This window comes from Calypte anna, chromosome 4B (genome assembly GCF_003957555.1).
Source record: "Calypte anna isolate BGI_N300 chromosome 4B, bCalAnn1_v1.p, whole genome shotgun sequence".
In the NCBI taxonomy this organism is placed as follows: Eukaryota; Metazoa; Chordata; class Aves; order Apodiformes; family Trochilidae; genus Calypte; species Calypte anna.
In genome coordinates, this window is record NC_044249.1 from 16,094,185 (window position 1) to 16,114,269 (window position 20,085).

The 20,085-nt window shown below is 40.3% G+C and overlaps 1 protein-coding gene across 1 annotated transcript in view; it reads right to left on the reverse strand.

The window, feature by feature from the left end:
• Positions 1-17,241, reverse strand: part of NSD2 (nuclear receptor binding SET domain protein 2) — a 68,477-nt gene extending 51,236 nt beyond the window's left edge. The window contains exons 1-2 of the mRNA XM_030450765.1: positions 17,100-17,241; positions 1,775-2,400 (exon numbers count right to left, since the gene is read on the reverse strand). Coding sequence (XP_030306625.1) covers positions 1,775-2,371 — 597 coding nt within the window. The 5' untranslated portion in view covers positions 2,372-2,400; positions 17,100-17,241. The remainder of the gene's footprint in view (positions 1-1,774; positions 2,401-17,099) is intronic.
• Positions 17,242-20,085: the final 2,844 nt, after the last annotated feature.

Consider the following 20,085-nt stretch of genomic DNA (forward strand, 5'->3'; position numbering starts at 1 on the left):
AAAAGTATAGGGTTATAATACTGCAAAGTTTGATATCAAGCAGGTGGTTGCCCTGACTTGGTAGCTTACTGGCTCTGGCACAGGAGCAAATAACCCCATCACTCCCCAGCCATCAAATCTCTACCACACTGGCAGACAGCACTGAGGTGTTTTTTTTCCTGACCATTTCTGGCCAAAGACAACCCACAGAAGCCAGACCAATCTTTATTTTAAACTTAAATGAACCTTAACAACCAATGTGAAAGGCCTCAGAATAAACTGTGTAGATGGGCATATTTAATATCACCTCCCCTTTCTTAACAACAAAAAACCCCCCACACAAATATGCTGGGCTTGTTGATGCTAATAAATATACCACTATTTAGTCCAATATATCCCAACAAAGAGCAGGACAAAGAATTAATCCAATTATTGACTGCTCCCATACTTTTAAAATTTTGAGTAGTGATTCTGAAAAGTCTGAAAAAATTAGTGTTGCAAAATTCTCCTTAAAAAACTTTAAAAAATTGACTCTAATAAAATTGCTGAAAACATCAGTGTGACTTTTTGGACAAATAATATACTCAAATCATAAATAAATGACAAATATTTCTGACACTTAGAAGAATGTTTACTCAGTTCTGTAGAACTCATTTGTTAAGTAGTTTTAAGGAAAATAAGGGCAAGTAAAACCAGCAATATAGGAGCTATGTCTATGTCAGTTCTTTGCAAGTCACCTTGGGAGGGAGTAAGAATCAAACTAACTAGTAAGCCTGCAGATGAAGAAAACTACAACACACAGTTCATGTTTTAGTGTGTAAAAACATGATCTGTTCACTAGTCAAAGCATTCATTAATATTTACTGTTTTATACAACACTATTTTGAATTACTCATTGAGAAACCTAATAGACACAGAAGTATCCTCACAATGTAGCTTTCTTCCTCCAAGACAAAATGACTACAAACCACAATCATTTAAGTGGAGTATAGTAACAAAAAATAAAAACAAAAGGAAAAAGGATCCCAGCAGCATTCTTAATTACAACTTGGCAAAGCAAATTAAAAAAAAAAAATGAAATTTCCATTTCCGCCCATGTTCAGAAGAAGCAATAAACAGATGAAGCTGACCAGAAAGCTTAATGACATTTAATACAAGTATCTAGACTTTTTCAATAAATACAATTATTTCAATAAATACAAAAGAGCAAAATGAGCTCTTTTCAGATGACAAGTAAGGCTAGGGACTATATTCCAGCTGCCAAAATCTGAAGGTCAAGAGTCTAGCTTAGCAGCCAACAGAGAGCTGAGTACATTTATTTTATTTTTTTTAATTCAGAAGCAGTAATACAGAAATAGGGTTCCTTTTTTCTGAATCATCTGGTTATTAGGAAGCCAGAATACCTCATGCTCCAACAGTTAAAGACCATCTCTAAATTTAGAGGCCTCTCTAAGCTACCTTGCCCATGTGAACATCCCTAGGTCTTAGCAACCTATCTGAATGAAGCATCTGTTTCATACTTACCCATATTACACCATGCTCTGATTTTGCTCTGGAGACATATTTATTTTACTTGTATAGAAATAGAATTTATGGGGTACTCCTCCTCCTGACGAGAAACACAGACCAGAACTAGAGTCTATCTATCCCTTGTTGGGACAAAATATCATAGAAAGTGACGTGTTTGTGGGAAGCACCTATCAAAATACTTGAAATTAAGATTAGTATATGAGCAAATGAAATTTCAATATGATTACCAAAACTAACAAGATAAAGAATATGAAAAGAGAACTACCTTCTTTTCAGTGGGGCTTGAAGTCTTCGATACCAACGCTGCTTCAACAAGACCCTGCTCAAGTAAGGAGTCATATTTTATGCTTCTTTTCCTGTTTCTCCTCTCCTTGTTTGCTGGCTTTTGTTCATTTTCCTCTGCCTGAGACACATCTGCACCATTATCTCCACAAATGGAAGATTCAAAAAGAGGCTTTCCATTCATGTAGGTTTTAGTGATTTTCAGCTTAATTTCTGGAGAGCCATTCTTGATAGGAGTAGTGTTGGGTGGTGTTCCAACTCCCTTTATTTCCTGGGGCTCGAAGCGCAGTTTGGCATCTTGGGCCCCAGACTCCCCATTGAACACACGAGAAGTCAGATCTTTCAATTTATCAGCTGGAATAAATGGAAGAGCTTCATGGCCATTATATTTCTGCATGACACCTTCTTGTAGGGAGGCAGAAAGTTGTGCTTTGCCCAAGTAGACCGAACACTCGCGATTCACTTCACAATTCTGAGTTTTCCCATTGGTATTTCCAAGGATCTCTGGTACCTGCTTCATTTTGATGTAGTTAATTTTTCGAGTTAAAAGTTGAGAACTTCTTTTGATGCTAAAGTCCATTCAGCCCAGATGTTTCCAGTCTCACACTGCTACAGTAAGACAAAAAGAGTATTTTTAATACAGAAATGCCAAAAGCTACTAAATATTCAGCTATGTCCCCACTAATATAACACTCAATGTCCTTCGATAAGGTTTTACTAAAGAAAATGTTGCTTAAGATCTTCATAACCAAAATATTTCAATATCTATTAACATGCCTTATGAAAAAGTCCAAGAAAAACTAATTTATTAATCAATTTTCATACAAGAAAACCCGACAACAAAATCATAGTTTTCATTTTAACAATCTGTTAACAATCTGCAACACGTGTCTTACCCACACTAATTACTCAAAAGTATTGCACTCTTTAAAACAAGTAAGAGTTAGACCTAAGATAATATCATTAATAACAAAGTAGAACAGATGAGTTTATTTGTAAGAGCTTGTGCCAGGGTAAAAAACCCAGAGGCTGTGCTCCTGTAGCTCCCACACCATGGACAGCAGCATCACAAACTTCTCTCTTTCTCACCCTACAAACAGCCCTTTGATCTCCCATCAAAGCACACCTCCAGAGGAAACACCACAGCTCAGTCTCCAGACAGTGTTCTGGCTATGAGAATGAATAAAAAGTGAGCATTTTGGACCATGAGCACACCAGCCCATTGGGGAACAGCTGATCCTTCAGGTCAGTGGTCACTGGGAAAAATATAAATCATCAAAGCAACTGCTGGATTTTCAGCTTCTTAATAACAACATCATCTAACATCCATTTTTCATACAGAAATTTGAAAACACACAACAAGCTAAAATGGTATTATTATGTGCTCTCAGCAGGTTTTCTGAGTGTTCTAAATGCCAAACCTGTCCACTTCAACATTATACTAATGTAGAAAAAAAATTAATCTGGAAAAGTGACTCCTTTGTGCTCCCAGTCCAGGCAAGATGATGATCTTCATTTTTAAAAATCATATGCATAGACTTCTCATATTACCAGGTCTAATGTATACATGAGATAGAGAAATACACCACCATAAATATTATGAAAGCTCAGCTCAATAATCATATCCATGCCCAAACTCAAGGTAAACAATTTTATACATGATTAAGTCCAAAAACCGTCACATTGAATCAAAAATTCATCAAATCTAGTCTCACAGGCTTTAAAAAATGTGCAGTAAAAGGCATGATGAATAACTATTGAATTGTCAGTTGCTATGGAAGAAATCTCTTCGGAATCTCAGCACCTTATTAATGCTTACAACTGGCATGTTCCTGAAACCTGTGTATTTGCTAGCTCTACATCAGGAGTAGCAACGTAGAAATTCTTATAACTGGGCACTACCCTGGTCTGGCAAAGCTTAAGACTGGCAAACCCAAACTCAAAGCCAAAATCGGCCAACACGAAACCTTTTCACAAAGATGCAGGAAAAAATAATAATCTAAAAACCATAACACTGTCACTCTTTTGCAAATACTCTTATCTCCCTAACATGCTGCTTTAAGGTACCTACAAGATAAAAGGGTCTCTCTCTCTCCACACAAGCTATATAGATTTATTTCAGATGAAAACCATTCTTCAGGGACAAACAGCAGCCTGAAAAATTGGTAATACACAGAGTAAGAAAAGCAAGTATTCTTGAACTCCAAGTGAGTCTGTGATAGGGAAGGTTCTAATCTTTCCTTAGCCAGATGATGTCTGAATTATAAAATATCCGATAAAATGAGTGGAAGCAAGCCAACTATATAACTCTTTTGAAGAGGAGTCAGAGGTAAAAGGAAACTCAAAACTCCACCAGAACAAAGAGCTCACTAAATGAAACAAGAACTCAAATGCTTTCACAATATCTTCTCTGAAAACATAGACATGAGACAAACTCTCAACCCAATTAATAATATTACAGTGTTTCAAGCTGTGATTCAGGAGGTTTAACTGAAATCATATTTATTTTAAGAAACAACTGCTGACAAATTCTACAAATCTCCAGGCAAAAGCCAAGCCCATTATGGAACATGTGATGCTGATGGTTAGGGAGATAACAGTACAGTTCGTCAGAAAAAAAAAATATTCCAAAACACTTAATTGTTGCAAAATCCATCCCTTCTTCCCACAGATTCTTAAGAGAGTAAACCAGAATGCAAAACAGAGGTTTGATTTGGGCATCTAAATTCCCTTTATCTGAAAAAGAAACCAGCAGCTCTCCTGTGGCTGCAGACGCCCTCCAGTGGTTGCCTGACCCAGCCAGAGCTGCAACCACAGCAGCTCCCCACTGCCCTGCCAATGCTGCTCAGAGCAGTTTTCAAAAGAGGACCAGCACCAAAAATGCTTCCTGACTTCCTCCTGTCCATCAACTACACGATTAAATTGAAAAATATTTTTTAATATAGCCTCATTAGCTGCTTACCAGGATCTGGATTTCTGAATCGAGACATCAGGACATCTGCATTTCATAACTGCTTTCATCCATAATTTTAATAGTATTTTTCTGTCCAGTTTAAGAATAACTCTGACTTTCATCACTGATTTAAGATAGAAAGTAATCAAGCTTGAGGCAGTCCAGAACAACTCAAAAAAGCAACAAATAATAAAGTTACATTACCTTACTGGTGTACTCTACCTCAAAATTCTGCATGCATTAAAAAAGTGATAGCTTAAGACTTTCAAAACACAAAACCCACCATATGCTTAAAGAATGACTTAGGCTGCAAGGGACTTCCTAAGAATAACTGTTCCAACCCCAAGCTTAAATCAGGGCCAACACAGATGAAGCTGCTCAGAGCCTGTGTGGACAATGATCAGTAAATAATTACGTGGAAAGACACAGCTTAAAGAAATCAAGTGACTTTTTTTCCAGCTAATAAACCTAAGGGTAGTAATTCCATGTAGCAAAAATATGGAAAGACCACGCAGTCAAAGACCCAAACTTTCAGTGGTTAACTCAATTTGCCTAATATGTCTGAAGATACACAGCATGTAGATCTTAGCAATTCAGTGTGTGAAGGTTCCATTAACCATTCTCACTAATTCAAGTCACTACAAACAGCTAAAAGCACTGAAAAAGGCTCCTTGAATCACTGGAGCTTAGGGAGTCCACAAAATTAGAAGTAACTGGTAAAAGGAAGTCAATACACTCAGGCCGATAGTAAACATGAGGATAGTAAACACAAAGGCAGCAATTTGAGGCAGCAAGTTTCTCAGAACCAGTAGATACAGATTATAGGATATGGAAAATACACCATGTGTGTACAAAGGTTTATCAGAGCCAATAGGAGGAGGCAGAATAATGGTCAAAGATAACAGATGAGCACCGTAAGCAAACACAGATCCACTGGGAGGTGAGACTCATAGAGAGCAAGTTGCAGGTTAGTCAACAATTTCAGGACAATAAATGGAGGTAAATTGTCAATATGTGTATCTCAGTCCTCCTTGTGAAAAATAAGATACATTGTGGGGGACAGTTAAGCAAAAAAGCCAGCAAATTTAAGTGGGGGAATGAAATAGGGCTTCAAGAAAGGCAAAATTGTAGCTTGTTAAACTCTGCACCACCTTTGCTATCTAAATGCTATGGTAGCCCAATGCCATAACAAGAAAAAGGACTAGGCTTTTTGTAAGGACAATAAAGCAGAAAAGAAGAAAAGGAGTGAGGAAAGAAAATGATCAGCAACAGATAACCAAGCAGCACTGTGAGCTTAGAATTAATGCAAGGAGATCTAGAAGACAGGACGTGAAAGAATGAAATGACAATGAAGTGGTCACAGAAAAGATCTTTTTGTAAGAGTAAGGTCCTGAAGCTGCTGAGCATAAGATTAGATTGGGTAGTTAAGTGCATTCACATGGGACCACCATATCACATAGAAGCAAAAGAAATTCTTTATCTTCTTCTAGATGACTGTATCTATAGAAAAGGAAACTAGGGGAGGGTAGGGGAAGCAAAGGGACAAAAGCACCACACACTAGTAGCAGCTAATAAGCTTAAGATAGTATTGTCCCATATTGACTGTCTGGTGATCCAACAAGTACCATTTTCACTAACAAAGGAAAAAACATGATAGCCCAAGAGTCTGCTGAGTAAACATGATATTTTGGCTTGTGAACAAATAGCTTTCTGTAAGCAAACTTATCAGAGAAAGATCTCTGTATTTTAATCAGAAAGCGACAATTGGGCAATCCTTGCAATGGCTCTGTACACAGACTGCACACATTTCACTCTGTACACATTTCACACTAAAAAGAAAAAAAACGTTCCACGTGAGGAAAACTACTTTGCAGACATTTTAAATAATGTTATTAACTACTTGAAAGTCCATCATCTGTCAGGAGTTATGAGCCAAACACAGTTAGTCTGCATGTCAGGTTCCTCATTTACTGTCCAGGCCACCATCATTTATGTGATATTTATATTCATTTCTTCCACATGTGCTGCAAAGTCAGAAATGCTTTTCCTATGTGTCAGAAATAATGCGAGTAGTCCAGTCCTTCCAATTCTGCCAAAGAGAGTTAACAGAGTAAATACTAAACACCACTTCCTTTTTGTCTGAGCCTTTTCTCAGGTATATTACTCAGGAGGGGGAGAAGGAGAAGAAAGACACACCTAAATACAATTTAACAGTAAAAGAACTTTATTCCCAAAAGCTATTTTTATTACCTACAAATCAGGCTTTCAAGCTGGCAATGAAAAAGCTTATAGTTGGCTGTTGCTTTTTTTCTATAAAGATAGCTTCCTGGTAAGTCTTCTCCATTCTCTCATCAATTTTAGAGGTTATTCCTATTTTCAGGTCAGAATGAGACAAAATACTTAAGATATTAATAAGTTACAACACATACTTGCTAGTACATTTGAAAACTTAGGTTTACTTATTTGCATTACCTTGTATAAAAAAACTAAAATATCATGGTAAAGACATCTTCACTATTATGCAGTATTCTGTGACTGTTCTTCAGTACATTAAAATAATGAAAAAATGCAGTGTTGAAACAGAATTTACTTTTAGAAGAAAATGCAGAACTGAAAACTACATTGCATGTTTACTCACAGAAATTGTTACAAACCAGCTCTATCCAGCAAATTCAAAAGCATTACCTCTCATGAAGAAAACCATTACTGTAGCAGCTGATAGACAACTGAAAATAATTATATTAGAACTTGCTAACAATTTGCCACTACTCTTAGAAAAATCTTAGGAAATAACAGGAAACTTTAGTCCAAAGGAGCCAATTCTCAGTTTAAAAGCACCTGAAGACTTCATTATCATTATTTTTGCAGTAGAAATGTAATGATTTCAGTTAACCACTCAGCTCACAAGGCTGACCTAAAAAGTTTTTTAAATGAATACATGAAAAATCCTTTACACTTTTAGTACCCAATGGTTATACAGAGACATAATATGTATATTTGCATAAATAGATCAAGCATATTTTGAAAATTGAGTGGAAAAATCAGCATACTTATAGTGGCACTTACACTGGCCACCAAACATTAAAAAATATATAAATAGAACTGATCTTCCCTAAGGTGTTTCAGGTTTGCCTTTTTCCCTCCAAAGTTTCAGAATGTAATTGTTACAGTCTTTACTCACAGACTAAAGTATTTATTGTTTTCACATGAAGGCAAGAGGCCACACCAGCTTGTACAGTTAAGAACTACAAAATGACAAGCAAAGAATTTATTTGCTTAACGTGTTACTTGCAACTGCAGAAAGCAATCTTACAAAACTGATGGGACTTCACTTTATGTTCCTCCTCAGGAAGCACTTCTGCAACAAACAATTGCTGCCAAGGATAAGGTTGGAAGATTCTGCAACAGGACTCCTCCCTATTAATTTGTTTTCATCAAAATCAGAAAAAAATACTCTTTTTCCACTGCTACATAAACGCATTTTGTCAGTTCCACTCCTGCTGCTCAAGGTGGGTGGTGAACGAAGTAGACAGATTTGGGTAAATTCATATTCTTGTAAAATTATGTATTTCTGCCTGACGAGTGAATACAGATACTATGGTAGGACCACAAATCAGTGGAGCCTAAAGTGCTAGAAATTATTGGATTTCCCTCCAGTATTTAATAAATGCTAAAAGGTAGCCCACAGCTACTCAATAAATGGCTACAAGCTTTTTTGTTGTTTGTTGGTTTTATTTATTTTTTTTTTAATAGAAGGGTTATGTTCTCAATGGGACTTTTCTGCCTCCTGAAGAGTTCCAAATGGTTCAGCTGGAGGGAATGGCTGGTCTTCAGCAGATCAGGACTTGACAATTCAATACAACCAGAATGCTCATTCAGTCTAGGTCTTTACCCATCAACAAAATTATGGGTCTCTTTGTCTCTCAGTGGGCCTCAGTTCTACATCTGGCTTCTACTTAGCTTGGGAATTAAGAATCAAATGCAGTTTTATATATGTATATGTATGTGTATATATATATATCTAAAAAAATATCTCAGCATGAGGGTGCAGAGTGACTTCCTTATTTGTGCATTTATTTATGCTGCTTTTTCACCTGGTCCCAGCCTACTTTAATTTTTCCCCCCTTTCTTTAATCCAACTCCTTTTTCTTTTCAGCACCCTACCTCTGCTCCTTGTGACATCAACTTCAGGATCCTCTGCTTCTATGTAATACTCATGACAGGAGATAAATGTGCCATAATCTCTTTCTTTCCTTTTCATTGTAACCAATGACTCTGCCCTTATTCTCATGACAGCACAGCATGAGAAGTGTCAGAGAGAGTATCAAGAAAATTTCTGATCATGCAAATTCTGATGAGGGAAGATCAAATCTGGGATGACATTGCAAAATAAGTTTTCAGTATAAGTAGAAAATAAGTTTTCAGTATAAGTAGTGAATCAAATCATAATATTAACAAAGCTTTATCTGCTACACCTCTAAAGAAATAAACAATGTCGCCCAGTGTTTAATAAACACAATAAACTCATTTTACCTAGAACCTTAAAACTGGTTCTACCTTTGTCTATCATGACATTAAAACCTGTCCTCCAAAGTGGGTGGATTTATATGCCAGAAGCACACTTGGTGCTTTGGAATAATTCTAAAAAGCAGTGTTGTGCTGGTGAGACATGAGGCCTTTTGAACTGTATGAAAGCCCAGCTATACAGATAGACAGGAGAGCTTCACAATCTTGATCATAGCGTATTCGGCCACAGCTTCTGTTCTTTATAAAAAGAGCAACACATTGCACTGACAATGCACCTCTCTACTGTGGACAAGTAGCACGTAAAGCATACATATGATTTCCTTCATCCAGCACATTCAATTTCACATCCCAAAAAATTAAGTAATGAACTGGAAGGTAAAGTTTGAGGTAGTCAATACCAACTTAACAAAACCTTTCAGCAAGAACTGTGTATATACCTACCTAACCAGTATTATTATGTCCATAATGTAATCCCAGCCCCACTGTGTAAATTCTGGTCTACTTTACACATAGACTTTAACTATACATGTGTGGTTATGTTAATTATTCTGTCAATGTATTACCTTGAAGGAAACAACACACACACAACTGGCAGATATATGCAGAATACTCAAACAGGGCCTGAGCTCACAGAAGACTTGGAACACTAGATCCTCTCTAGACAAAGCCTAATACTTGCAATAAGTGGCCGTTGAGGTTCTGACATTATTTGAAGTATCTTCCTGTGCTGAGGTTTTAACATGCTCTTAACAAAACGCATCACTGCCATGTTGTATATTGCCTTTCTATTTCTTCTGCTACATCTACATCAAGAGTTCCCCCAGAAGAGAAGTCAGACAGACTCATAAAGGTAAAAGGTCTAGAATTTAAGGCAAGTGTTAGGTTTCTGCAGATGCAGTGCAGCTTGGCCATTTAATTGAAGAGAGAAAGATAAAACACCTCCCTGTTCAACAAAGCAAATCCTCCTTGGGCACTTTCAAAACCTTCTGTGTTGAGAGGTTTGCAGTGGGAATTTCTTGTCATTTTTGCTGTCCCTTCTCTCAGTACTGCAATATTTCTGTGGATTACTTCACTACCTTATGAAATTTAGTTCTCTAGACAAATTCTGTTGTACCTACTTCTTCTGGGAAAATCTAAAACGTTTTTACTGTAGAAATGCATTAAGCAATTGCAGTTGCTGTTCTTGCAGAGTTTCTGAAGACTCAACTATCACCACCACTTCTGAGCTAAGCATTCACCTGATGAACAGATATTGTACATGCACTTTCTACTACTTTTAAGACTACTACTTGTTTTTTACAGTATAGCTTAATTTCAGTCACGTTCCACATGTAATCACAGCATTTGTTTCCAATTTGTTCAGGAGTGCTACTACAAAACAGCTTCTGGTGGTCTGCATTTTGCATCCACAGAAAAATCACAACATAAATTTCATTCTTTCGTATCTGATTGAAAGGTCTTGGCAACTACTGCATCTAGCAAAAGAATCCATATCCATGTCTTTCGTCCTTCACAGCTCTCCAAGTTCACACTTGGGCTTAAATCCCTATGGCTTTATTATCACAGTAGAATCTGGGCATTCTTTACGACAGAGGTAAGTCCCCAATTTAGATGTTTCTGAGTGCCAATGCAGTCAGGTTCTTTGCTGAGATGGGATCTCACAGGGGCTGGGCTGTTTCACAATTGGTTTATCTGCTATACGATCTTGGGAACCTCAGCTTCAAACACTAACCCATGAAACAGCAGCAATATTTATACTTGTTATAATGACTAAATAAAAAGGGTCCCAAATATTATGATAGGAGGCTCCATTACTGCATCTTTTTCCTATTGCTTCTTTTACAAGTAGCTTTCAAAATATTTCAAATGGCATCTAGATCACAGGTCTAATAAAACCTTCCCCACTCTCAGCCTTCTTTCTTGAAAATATTTGTCACAAAATATTTCATCTTCTGCTCCTTGGTGTATCTTATTTAGTAAGGCAGAACACAGAGAACAGGACAATGTTCATGCTCTATTATCTTTTTGATGATGGAAAAGGAAGTGTGGAATTCTGATGTTAGCCTTCAAGGCTAAATAAGTTTTTAAATTATTATTTTAAAACACAAATTTCCAAACTTTTTATGTGTGTTTCAGCACAGATGTGAGATTTCAGTATTTTTGTGTTTTGATACAAACCAAGGGCCAGAAGAGGAGAGGTTTCACAAACACAGTTAAATGGCCACCTCTTGTCAGCCAACAGTACAAGACCACCTTCTGCTTCTCCAAAGAGAAGTCTCCTTCACAGACAGCAGGAGAAAAATTGTAAAGGCTTCTAGGAAAGCCTATTTCAATATCAACATTATGCAATAGGTTTCCAGTCATGTTCCACACATGTATCCTTACCTCAGATATGGATGAATTTAAAATAGCTCCAGTTTGTGTGGGGGAGCTGAATACCAAAGTTCAAAACATGATCCAAGTGGCTCTCTCGCACTAAGATAAAAACAGGACAAGTCAAAAGGATGGGGACAAAGCTAGAAATTAAGCCATCACCTGCTGAGTTGCCCTTGCAATTTAACACATGCTTTAAGTCACTTAGGTTTTACATAAAAATATATGAAAACTTACATCAGTGGTGCACCAGGGCAAAGTAATTTTGGCCAACATAAGAACACCCTGAAGTAGATACAGGTTAGCATTTCACTATTCCATACTTAGTCAATTTAATTTGATTGCTATGAAATATTAAAAAGATTTAAAAACTTTTACTTTTCACAGGTAGCACATCATACTGTTGTACTAAATTCTCATGTAATAATATTATTTCTTAATATTAGCAAAAAGAATAGTTGAAATCTTGGTTTTGGTTGAACCATGATGAACTGTTATTTCCTTATTGTACACAAAATGTGTTCTAAAAAAACTTATTTTATACTATCATCTATTATATGCTTTGGACAATTTCAACTATACCAGAGAGTCAACAGATAATCTGGTGCTAAAGATTAGAATTGTTTGAGAGTAAAGGAATGCACAATGGCCTATGCATCAGGCTATCATCACCATACTCAAGGTATTCATTTATGTAATCTATTTTCCAGGAATCTTGTGTATTTTTGTAGCTCACTAATCACCAGAAGGGCAGAAGAATAGAGTAGAAACTTAGACCACTAAGTTTCCTTTATAACACTTTCCAAAAACTTTCCTTCCTGCTGGTGCTAGAAAATACAAATGCTAGATGCCATCAACTTGATAGAAAACATAAAAAATAGCCCTCGATATATCTTTCTGTAATTTCTGCCAGTGTAAACAGAAAGAAAAAAAGTAAATACATTTATAGAGCTGTCTTCTTATCTACAATGACTACAGGTCACAGAGAAGCTAATATGAGCAGGCAGTGAAGGGTACATTTAGATAATTTTTCTCTTCTACTTCAAAAATGTTCTCAGAACCAAAACTTTCTAAATAACCACTGCCTTGATGAAACAGCTGACCCATCTGACTGGCTGCACAAATTTACAAGCTGTAGGATGAGGTGACTACTGGTACATCAATAAGGCTTCCTCACCCACTCCCCTTCTCCCAGGTCCTCCAGTTACACACCCAAGGAAATTTGGACTCCCATGCAAAGCTCTAATGGGAAATTTCCCCTCTCCAGTTTACCACCTGACTGCTTATCCTGGTGCCACATTCCATCTCTGTCTTCTCATTTACACCACTGAGAGTCCAACACATCCTCAAGAAAGACATTTCTCACAGCTATATCCTAACTGGAAAGCGATGCTGCCTAGGAACATGAACTTACTTATCCACTTAGGTCCACTTCAGTATCTCTATTTTTCCTTCATCCACAGGCTAGATGCTCAAATTATACCAGAACTATCATATTTACTCTACTGTAAAACCATTTCTTGTGTCTCTGCAGAAAAGTTGAAAAAAACCCTCAAACAGTAGAGTCACACACATAGCATTAAAAGATGCAGCCATCATCATCTCCTGTGATACTATTAATCTCACCAAGAACTTGCTTATTAATGTTTGGGTACTGGATGTCAGGGTATCTGTTGTTCTCAGCAATATCACTCAGCAGATGCCTCCCACTGTGCCTCTCTTTGGGAGAGTTGAGATTTCTTTTCCTAGAAAAGGCCAGGTGATTTACTTTGCTCTACACAAAAAAACATTTGGCATTTTTGTTCACTCATCCATCTCTACACTTATAACCTGAGATGACTTATAGTTAGGTAAGCAGGAGTAACCAGAGGGGACTAAAATTCTGGTTCTAAATTCTGGTTCTGGGACTAAAATTCCAGTTCTGGGCCCCTCAGTTCAGGAAGGATATTGAGGTCCTGGAGCAGGTCCAAAGGAGGGCAACCAGGCTGGTGAAGGGACTCGAGCACAGACCCTATGAGGAGAGGCTGAGGGAGCTGGGGCTGTTCAGCCTAAAGAAGAGGCGGCTCAGGGGAGACCTCATCACTCTCTACAACTCCCTGAAAGGAGGGCGTAGCCAGGTGGGGGTTGGTCTCCTTTGCCAAACAACTTTCAACAAGACAAGAGGGCAGGGTCTTAAGTTGTGCCAGGGGAAGTTTAGGTTGGATATTAGAAAGAATTTCTTTACGGAGAGAGTGATCAAGCATTGGAATGGGCTGCCCAGGGAAGTAGTGGATCCTCTGTTCCTGGAGATATTTAAAAAGAGACTGGATGTGGCACTGAGTGCCATGGTCTAGCAACCGCAACAGTGGTTCAAGGGTTGGACTCGATGATCTCTGAGGTCCCTTCCAACCCAGCCAATTGTATGATTCTATGATTCTAAAATGCTTCAAGAATTGTGCTTTTACCCTCTCTTCATCATAAACTACATCCTTGACCCAATAATCTGACCAGAGCAGGTGGAACTTTCTTTCTCCCAGTGCAGTGAATAGGCTTTGACTGACCACAAGATATACATTTAGCAGTCTGTAGAAATAACACCTCATTTGGGAAACATACTGATACCAGCATAGGAACAAAAACCAGGCTCAGTCCAAAAGTGAGAGGTGAATGGGCCACAAACAATAGGGCACTGAAAACCAACCCCTTCTTTCCATTCCTTTGCTATTTTGTTAGCACTGTTTTGAACACAAACTCAAATATAAATAAATATATGCACACACATGTATATGTACCTGTACCCATACACATCAATTTCACCACCCAAATATTAGAAAGCCACCCCCTCAATAGTAATTTTTGCTTCCAGTCTAAAACAATGTGGGGTTGTTTTTGCTGTAATATCCAGTCTACTGCATGCAGGCAGTAATTTAAATGCAATAGTCTCATCTGCAAAACAACCACTTACTTCAGAAAATGGCATAAAATCTTATAAATATTAAAACACTATTTCTTTTATTCTTAATAGCAATTCGCTGCATTGTATTGAACTAAAAAGAAAATATATATTTAATTTCCATTTTCTAAACGACTTTAAATCTACACCTTTTAAGTATAATGACCTAGTTTCTCCTGACATTTTCAAATAACATTTGATAAATTTTTATGGTTTACTGTGGTTATAATATCTGAATTTCTTTGAGTACGTAGGAGGGTGGATACTCCTGGAACAATCGCAAGAACAAGCTGTATATAGTCTCTGGGAATATCCAGAGCTTTTATATTCAAATACTGGAAAAAAAAAAAAAAAATTATTTTCTGATGGCTGCATACCAGGCAAAAATCTCAGCACGCTTTGACATATGGGATATGGATGCTTACTCAAACAATCAAAAATTGCATTAACTGTAAGGACTGAGCGATCAGTAGTCCCACAAAACAGTGGTTTTACTCAATGATTACATCCAACAGTCAAATACCACCCTGTGAAACTGAGGAGCTTATTAAGGTTGATATGCTGCATTTCCTAAGCAAAATTCCTGTAGCAAAACAAGCAAATAACAGCTTCAGCAACAAATTTACAGAGAATCTACTAACATCTCAACATTTTGTTGAAGATTCAATTAATTCTTGCAGCTGGAGCCACACACTCCATGTTTAAGGAAATTTCAGTGAGCATCTATGTCCGCATAAACCATCAGCAAGTACTCCCTGCAAAATCTATTACAAACTTCACTGCCACCCTGCAGTGTTTACAGTTATCTTCCATAGATGTCTGAAAAGGCTAAACACCAAACATATCTTCCTTGTTTTCTGCTTTTTTTAGAAGCAGACCTCGTTTAGCTTACTCAGCATAGGCACTACTGCTCCTAAATTTAAGAATTATTATAAAACAAGTTTCATGCAAACGTCAGAATGGAAACTGTTCATGTACACACAATACATGGGCAACGACTGATACCAGTCTCTTGCCTGTTTAATGCCTGTTAGCAAGAGGCTGGTTTTCTCTGAAATATGTTTAAATATGGTGTTTACTGTGTCTGTACTTCTACTAGTATTTACTCCTCCTTTCAGCCGACATATTTGGAAAAAAAAAACCCAAACCAAAACAAAAAAAACAACACAACCCAAAAGCAAGTATAAATATGTTCAAGTAGTGTGGCAAATTCCCTTCTCCACCCCCAGAGCGGTAAAGCCACAGCGGATGAGCTGTAACTATGGCCTTGGGAATACAAGTTCCCCAGGCTCTTTTACCACACAAATACCAATTCAAGTTACAAGAGCCCTATCCTCTTATGCTTAATGAAGATTGAGCCAACGAGCCTGTATGCCTTTGCAGGAATGTTTTTGGTTTTTTTTTCGTTTTCCTAACAAGGTTCTCCTCCCATACAGGTCCAGGATGGACTGCAGAAGGGTTTAAGTAGAAGGATCATCATACCAGTGTTTAGTGGAGGAATAAATCAAACATGGCTTCCCCCTCCATACATTTCCAGAGTTACATTCACTCCTGCCGCCTCACAATCTCAGACCTACCCGGAGGGAAGGGGTAGGAGCAGCCTCCACCCCCCCACACCCTCACCGCCACGGGAGGGGGGGAGGTATCTACACCCCCTTAATAAGGCGTTTAAATCCTTGGGGAGGCTTTTTTTCCCCCCCTTCCCATCGCTTCTAACCCCCCTCCCCCCCCCAGCGGTTTTCTTTCTCATTTGCACTGATTGATTTCCCCCCCTTCGCCGGAGGAGGGAGGTGGGACGGGTGGGCACCTCTTCCTTACCCCTTTATGCTGCCCCCGACCTCCCGCAGCGCTGAGGAGGAGGAGGGCAGGGGGGGGGAAAGGATGAAGCTGCAACAGCCGGGACTCCGGCTCGGCATCGCTCCTTTCCGCTCCTTCGCCACCCAAGAGTCAGGCCCAGCCAGCAGCACAAATCCTGCGGCAGCCTCCGGGGGGGAGTGCTGGGGGGTGGAGGCGAGAGGTGGGCGGAGGGTTCGCGACCCCTCAATGAGGGGCAGGTAGCGGGCGGGGGGGAAAGATGGAGAGAGAGAGAGGGGTAGGAGTGAACAAAAAAACCCTCCTCCAGGGAAGTGGGAAACAGGAGCCGGCGATTGCCCGGGCAGAAGCGGGCGATAGAGCTGGAGGGGAGCAGGCAGTAAGTTTGAGGGGAGCGGAGCCCCGACGGAGGGGGAGCCCCCGGTGCAATGGCCGGGGAGCAGATGCCCTGCGAGAGGACCCCCGGCCCCCACTCCACCTACACAGCGCTTTGCCGGACAGGGCCCGCGGTCCTAGACCTGGAAGGGGCTCCCGGCGGTCTTAGCCAGCCGCGGGGCCGGGCGGCAGCATCCCCGCGGGCGATGAAGCCTCGCCGCTGCTGCTCCCGCCTCCCGCCCGGGGCCTGCGGGAACGTGCCCCGGGTGCCTCCTCCTTTCCCCAGAGAGGCGGAAGGGGGGAGGGGAGAACCAGCCGGGCTCCCAACCTACTGACCTGTGCCCTAACGCATCCTTCTCCCCCAGGAGCCGGGCTGAAGCGGCGGCGGGTAGCTCGGTGCCGGGGAGCGGCGGCAGCGGCGGGAGCTGAGGCGACACGGCAACAGCGGCGGCAACGGCGGCGGCGGCTCCGGCGATCCTGCGCGGCAGCCCCGCCCCCTCCTCCGGCCAGAACCAGCGCGAAAAATCCGGGCCGCTGATTGGACGGCGCCGCTGCGCTGCCCCTGGAGCGGCTGTTTCAAATCCCCCCGCACGGAGCCGCCCGCACGCGCCGCCCGGCAGCAGCGCCCGGGAGCAGCGCCAGCAGCAGAGGCAGCAGCAGGGCCGGCAGCAGCAGCAGAAGTAGGAGGGCCAGGAGCAGAGGCAGCAGCAGCAGCAGAAGAGGCAGCACTAGAAGCAGCAGTAGAAGTAGGAGGGCCAGCAGAAGAAGCAGCAGCAGCAGCAGTAGCAGCGCGGGGACACAAGAGCGGCGCCGCCGGCCCGGGGCCGCCCGCCCTGACAGGGCCGCCGGCTGGGAGGAAGAGGAGGGCGGGCCGGCCGGCCGGCTGCCAGGGGGAGGGTGTAAGGAGAGGGAAGGCCGAACGCCTGGAGCAGGAGGGAGGGAGGGAAGGCCTTGGGGCGAGGTGGGGCCGAAGGCGGGAGCTGTGTGGGGCCCGGCCCTCTGTGGGGAGGGAAAGGGGGGTGGGGGTGGGCTGGCACAGCGCGTCCGCAGGTGGGAGTGAGCGCGTTGAGTGCCCGCTGACCTGCAGAGGTTGATGGAAAACACTTGTAAATAAGTATTTTAATATTATTTGTCTCGCCCTTGGGCAGAGGGACGTTCGTCGTGGGCCGCACCGCCGGGGGGATGTTCCCTCTTCGCCCGTTGGCCTCGGTGGCCGTGCACGTGTGCTCTCCAAAAACACTGATTTAAGCCAAATGTTTTGACTTTCCGCACAACTGCACCCAATTTTGAGGCTGTCGGAAAGTTGTAAGAACCCAAGTGAGTCTGGCTGTGAATTACCCGGGCTGTCTCTTCTGGAAGTATGGACTAGCTTATTTTTTTTTAAGCCCGCATCAAAATAAGTACATGTGCTTGCAATTTGCCAATTGAAAGCGCAGTTATTTTTTTTTTAAGCCAAATCGTTAAATATCTGTCATGTTATGATAGGAACAAATGCTCTCATGAGCCGTTGCAGCAGATAACATAAAGCAGGTAATGCCCAACATTTTCAGGCTTTTTCATGATTTGATAGAGGATTTGTGGAGGGCTGAGAGTGTGTGTGCGCTTCCAAGGCTGAGAATACGGTTCCTGGGTGCTATGGCTACTGCATTAACCTTGTAGTTAAGGGCCTGACACAATTCCTGTGAAAGGTAAACAGATGAGAATGGAGGAGGGGAACACATCAGCATCATGCTTTATGGGTGATGATGAAATTACACCATCTGTTACAGAAAGGCTCAGATTATTTTTTTCTGTCGGTACATAATCCCTAATTTATTTTTATATGTTAAGTTTATTGATGTTTTTATGTGTGTGTTTAATGGTGGAAGCACCTTTCTTAGCATCAGTTTGAACTGCAAACTTGGTATAAATTACTTAGTAGTGAAAGACTTCTTCATTGCTGATTAATCTCAAGGTGGTTGAAGGAAATTTATCTGTAGTGATAAAGGTACCTTAACTTGTTTTACAGCCCTTCTGTGAAAAAAAATACATTGTCTTAGAAGTGTTAGACAAACAAGATTTAGCTTCTGAATGACTGTATTTACAACATTAAAGAGAAACAAAGTGCCATCAGCTTTTAAAATAGCTAGTTTGAATTAAAAGTCAAGATCATTTTATCTTCCTGTTTCCTTTCTAAATTTGTTATATGCATTTACAGAAAAAAGGTAAGTTTTCTAATTTAAGAGTCACCATTATGAATAAAAATAAATGGAAATACCAATAAATTAATCCTATCGTTTAGCTACATAATGATATAAACAAGTGTGCCTTTCTCCCACATTTCAACAATCTTGCCAAATATTAAAAGTACAAAGCATGACATGTTGGCAGGGGTGCTTGCTGCTTCACCACCTCCCCTCTCCCCCCACAAAAGAAAACAAAAACCAAAAAAACCCCAAATGCCCCACCCACCCCAACTTGTTTAAGAAACCAGGTTAGTTTTCAGTAATTGGTACAATACAAATGTTTTCTCTTGGGAATAAATCCTTTGTTTAGGCTCAGTGATATAAATCTATCTCTATGTATGACTTAGATAAGAGAAATGGATTTTTATTCTGTAGTTATTACTAATGGATAAGATCCTCCAGATAATGAAGTTTTCATGTTTGCCTTCTCAGTTGGTTAAGGTTTAAATTGAAGGATTTTGCCATCACGGTCAAGGTGCCAACAATTCTTTATTAGTCCTTTCAACTCTTGTGGATAATTGGCCTTGTCTATGCCACCAGGATTTGCAACCATGTTAATTACCTCCTGATAGACCCACCACACAAATTTACAGGCAAGCTTCTGCTGGGAGTTAACATCTTTAACTGGAATAGCTTATACTGTACATGGGCACTGGTGCAAAATTCTCCAGTGTCATGGCCCTTTTAAACAGAAACTGCCCATGCAGCCTTTTTTACATTTCAGAAGCAATTATTATAAGTTTTGAGTTCCTATCATGATAATAATAATACAGTCTCATTTTTTCCACTGCAGCACACAGAGGCTGATTCTCTGAACAAGGATATAGTTAGATTACAAGTCTGAAAACTGTTCAAAAGTTTCAACTTCAGATGATAGAAGAGCACGTTCAGTGCAGAATGTGCTTGTGCTGTCAAATAACAGGCACACTGCATTATGCTTGACTGATGGCTTGAAGAAGTTTTAAGTAAATGTCCTCTAATTTGTTGCAAATTTCCAGACTGAACCTACTGGAAGTTTTCATAGAATAATAGGATAGTTTGGGGTGGGAGGGATCTCCAACAATCCAAATGATCTCCGGAAGTGGATCCAGTATCCC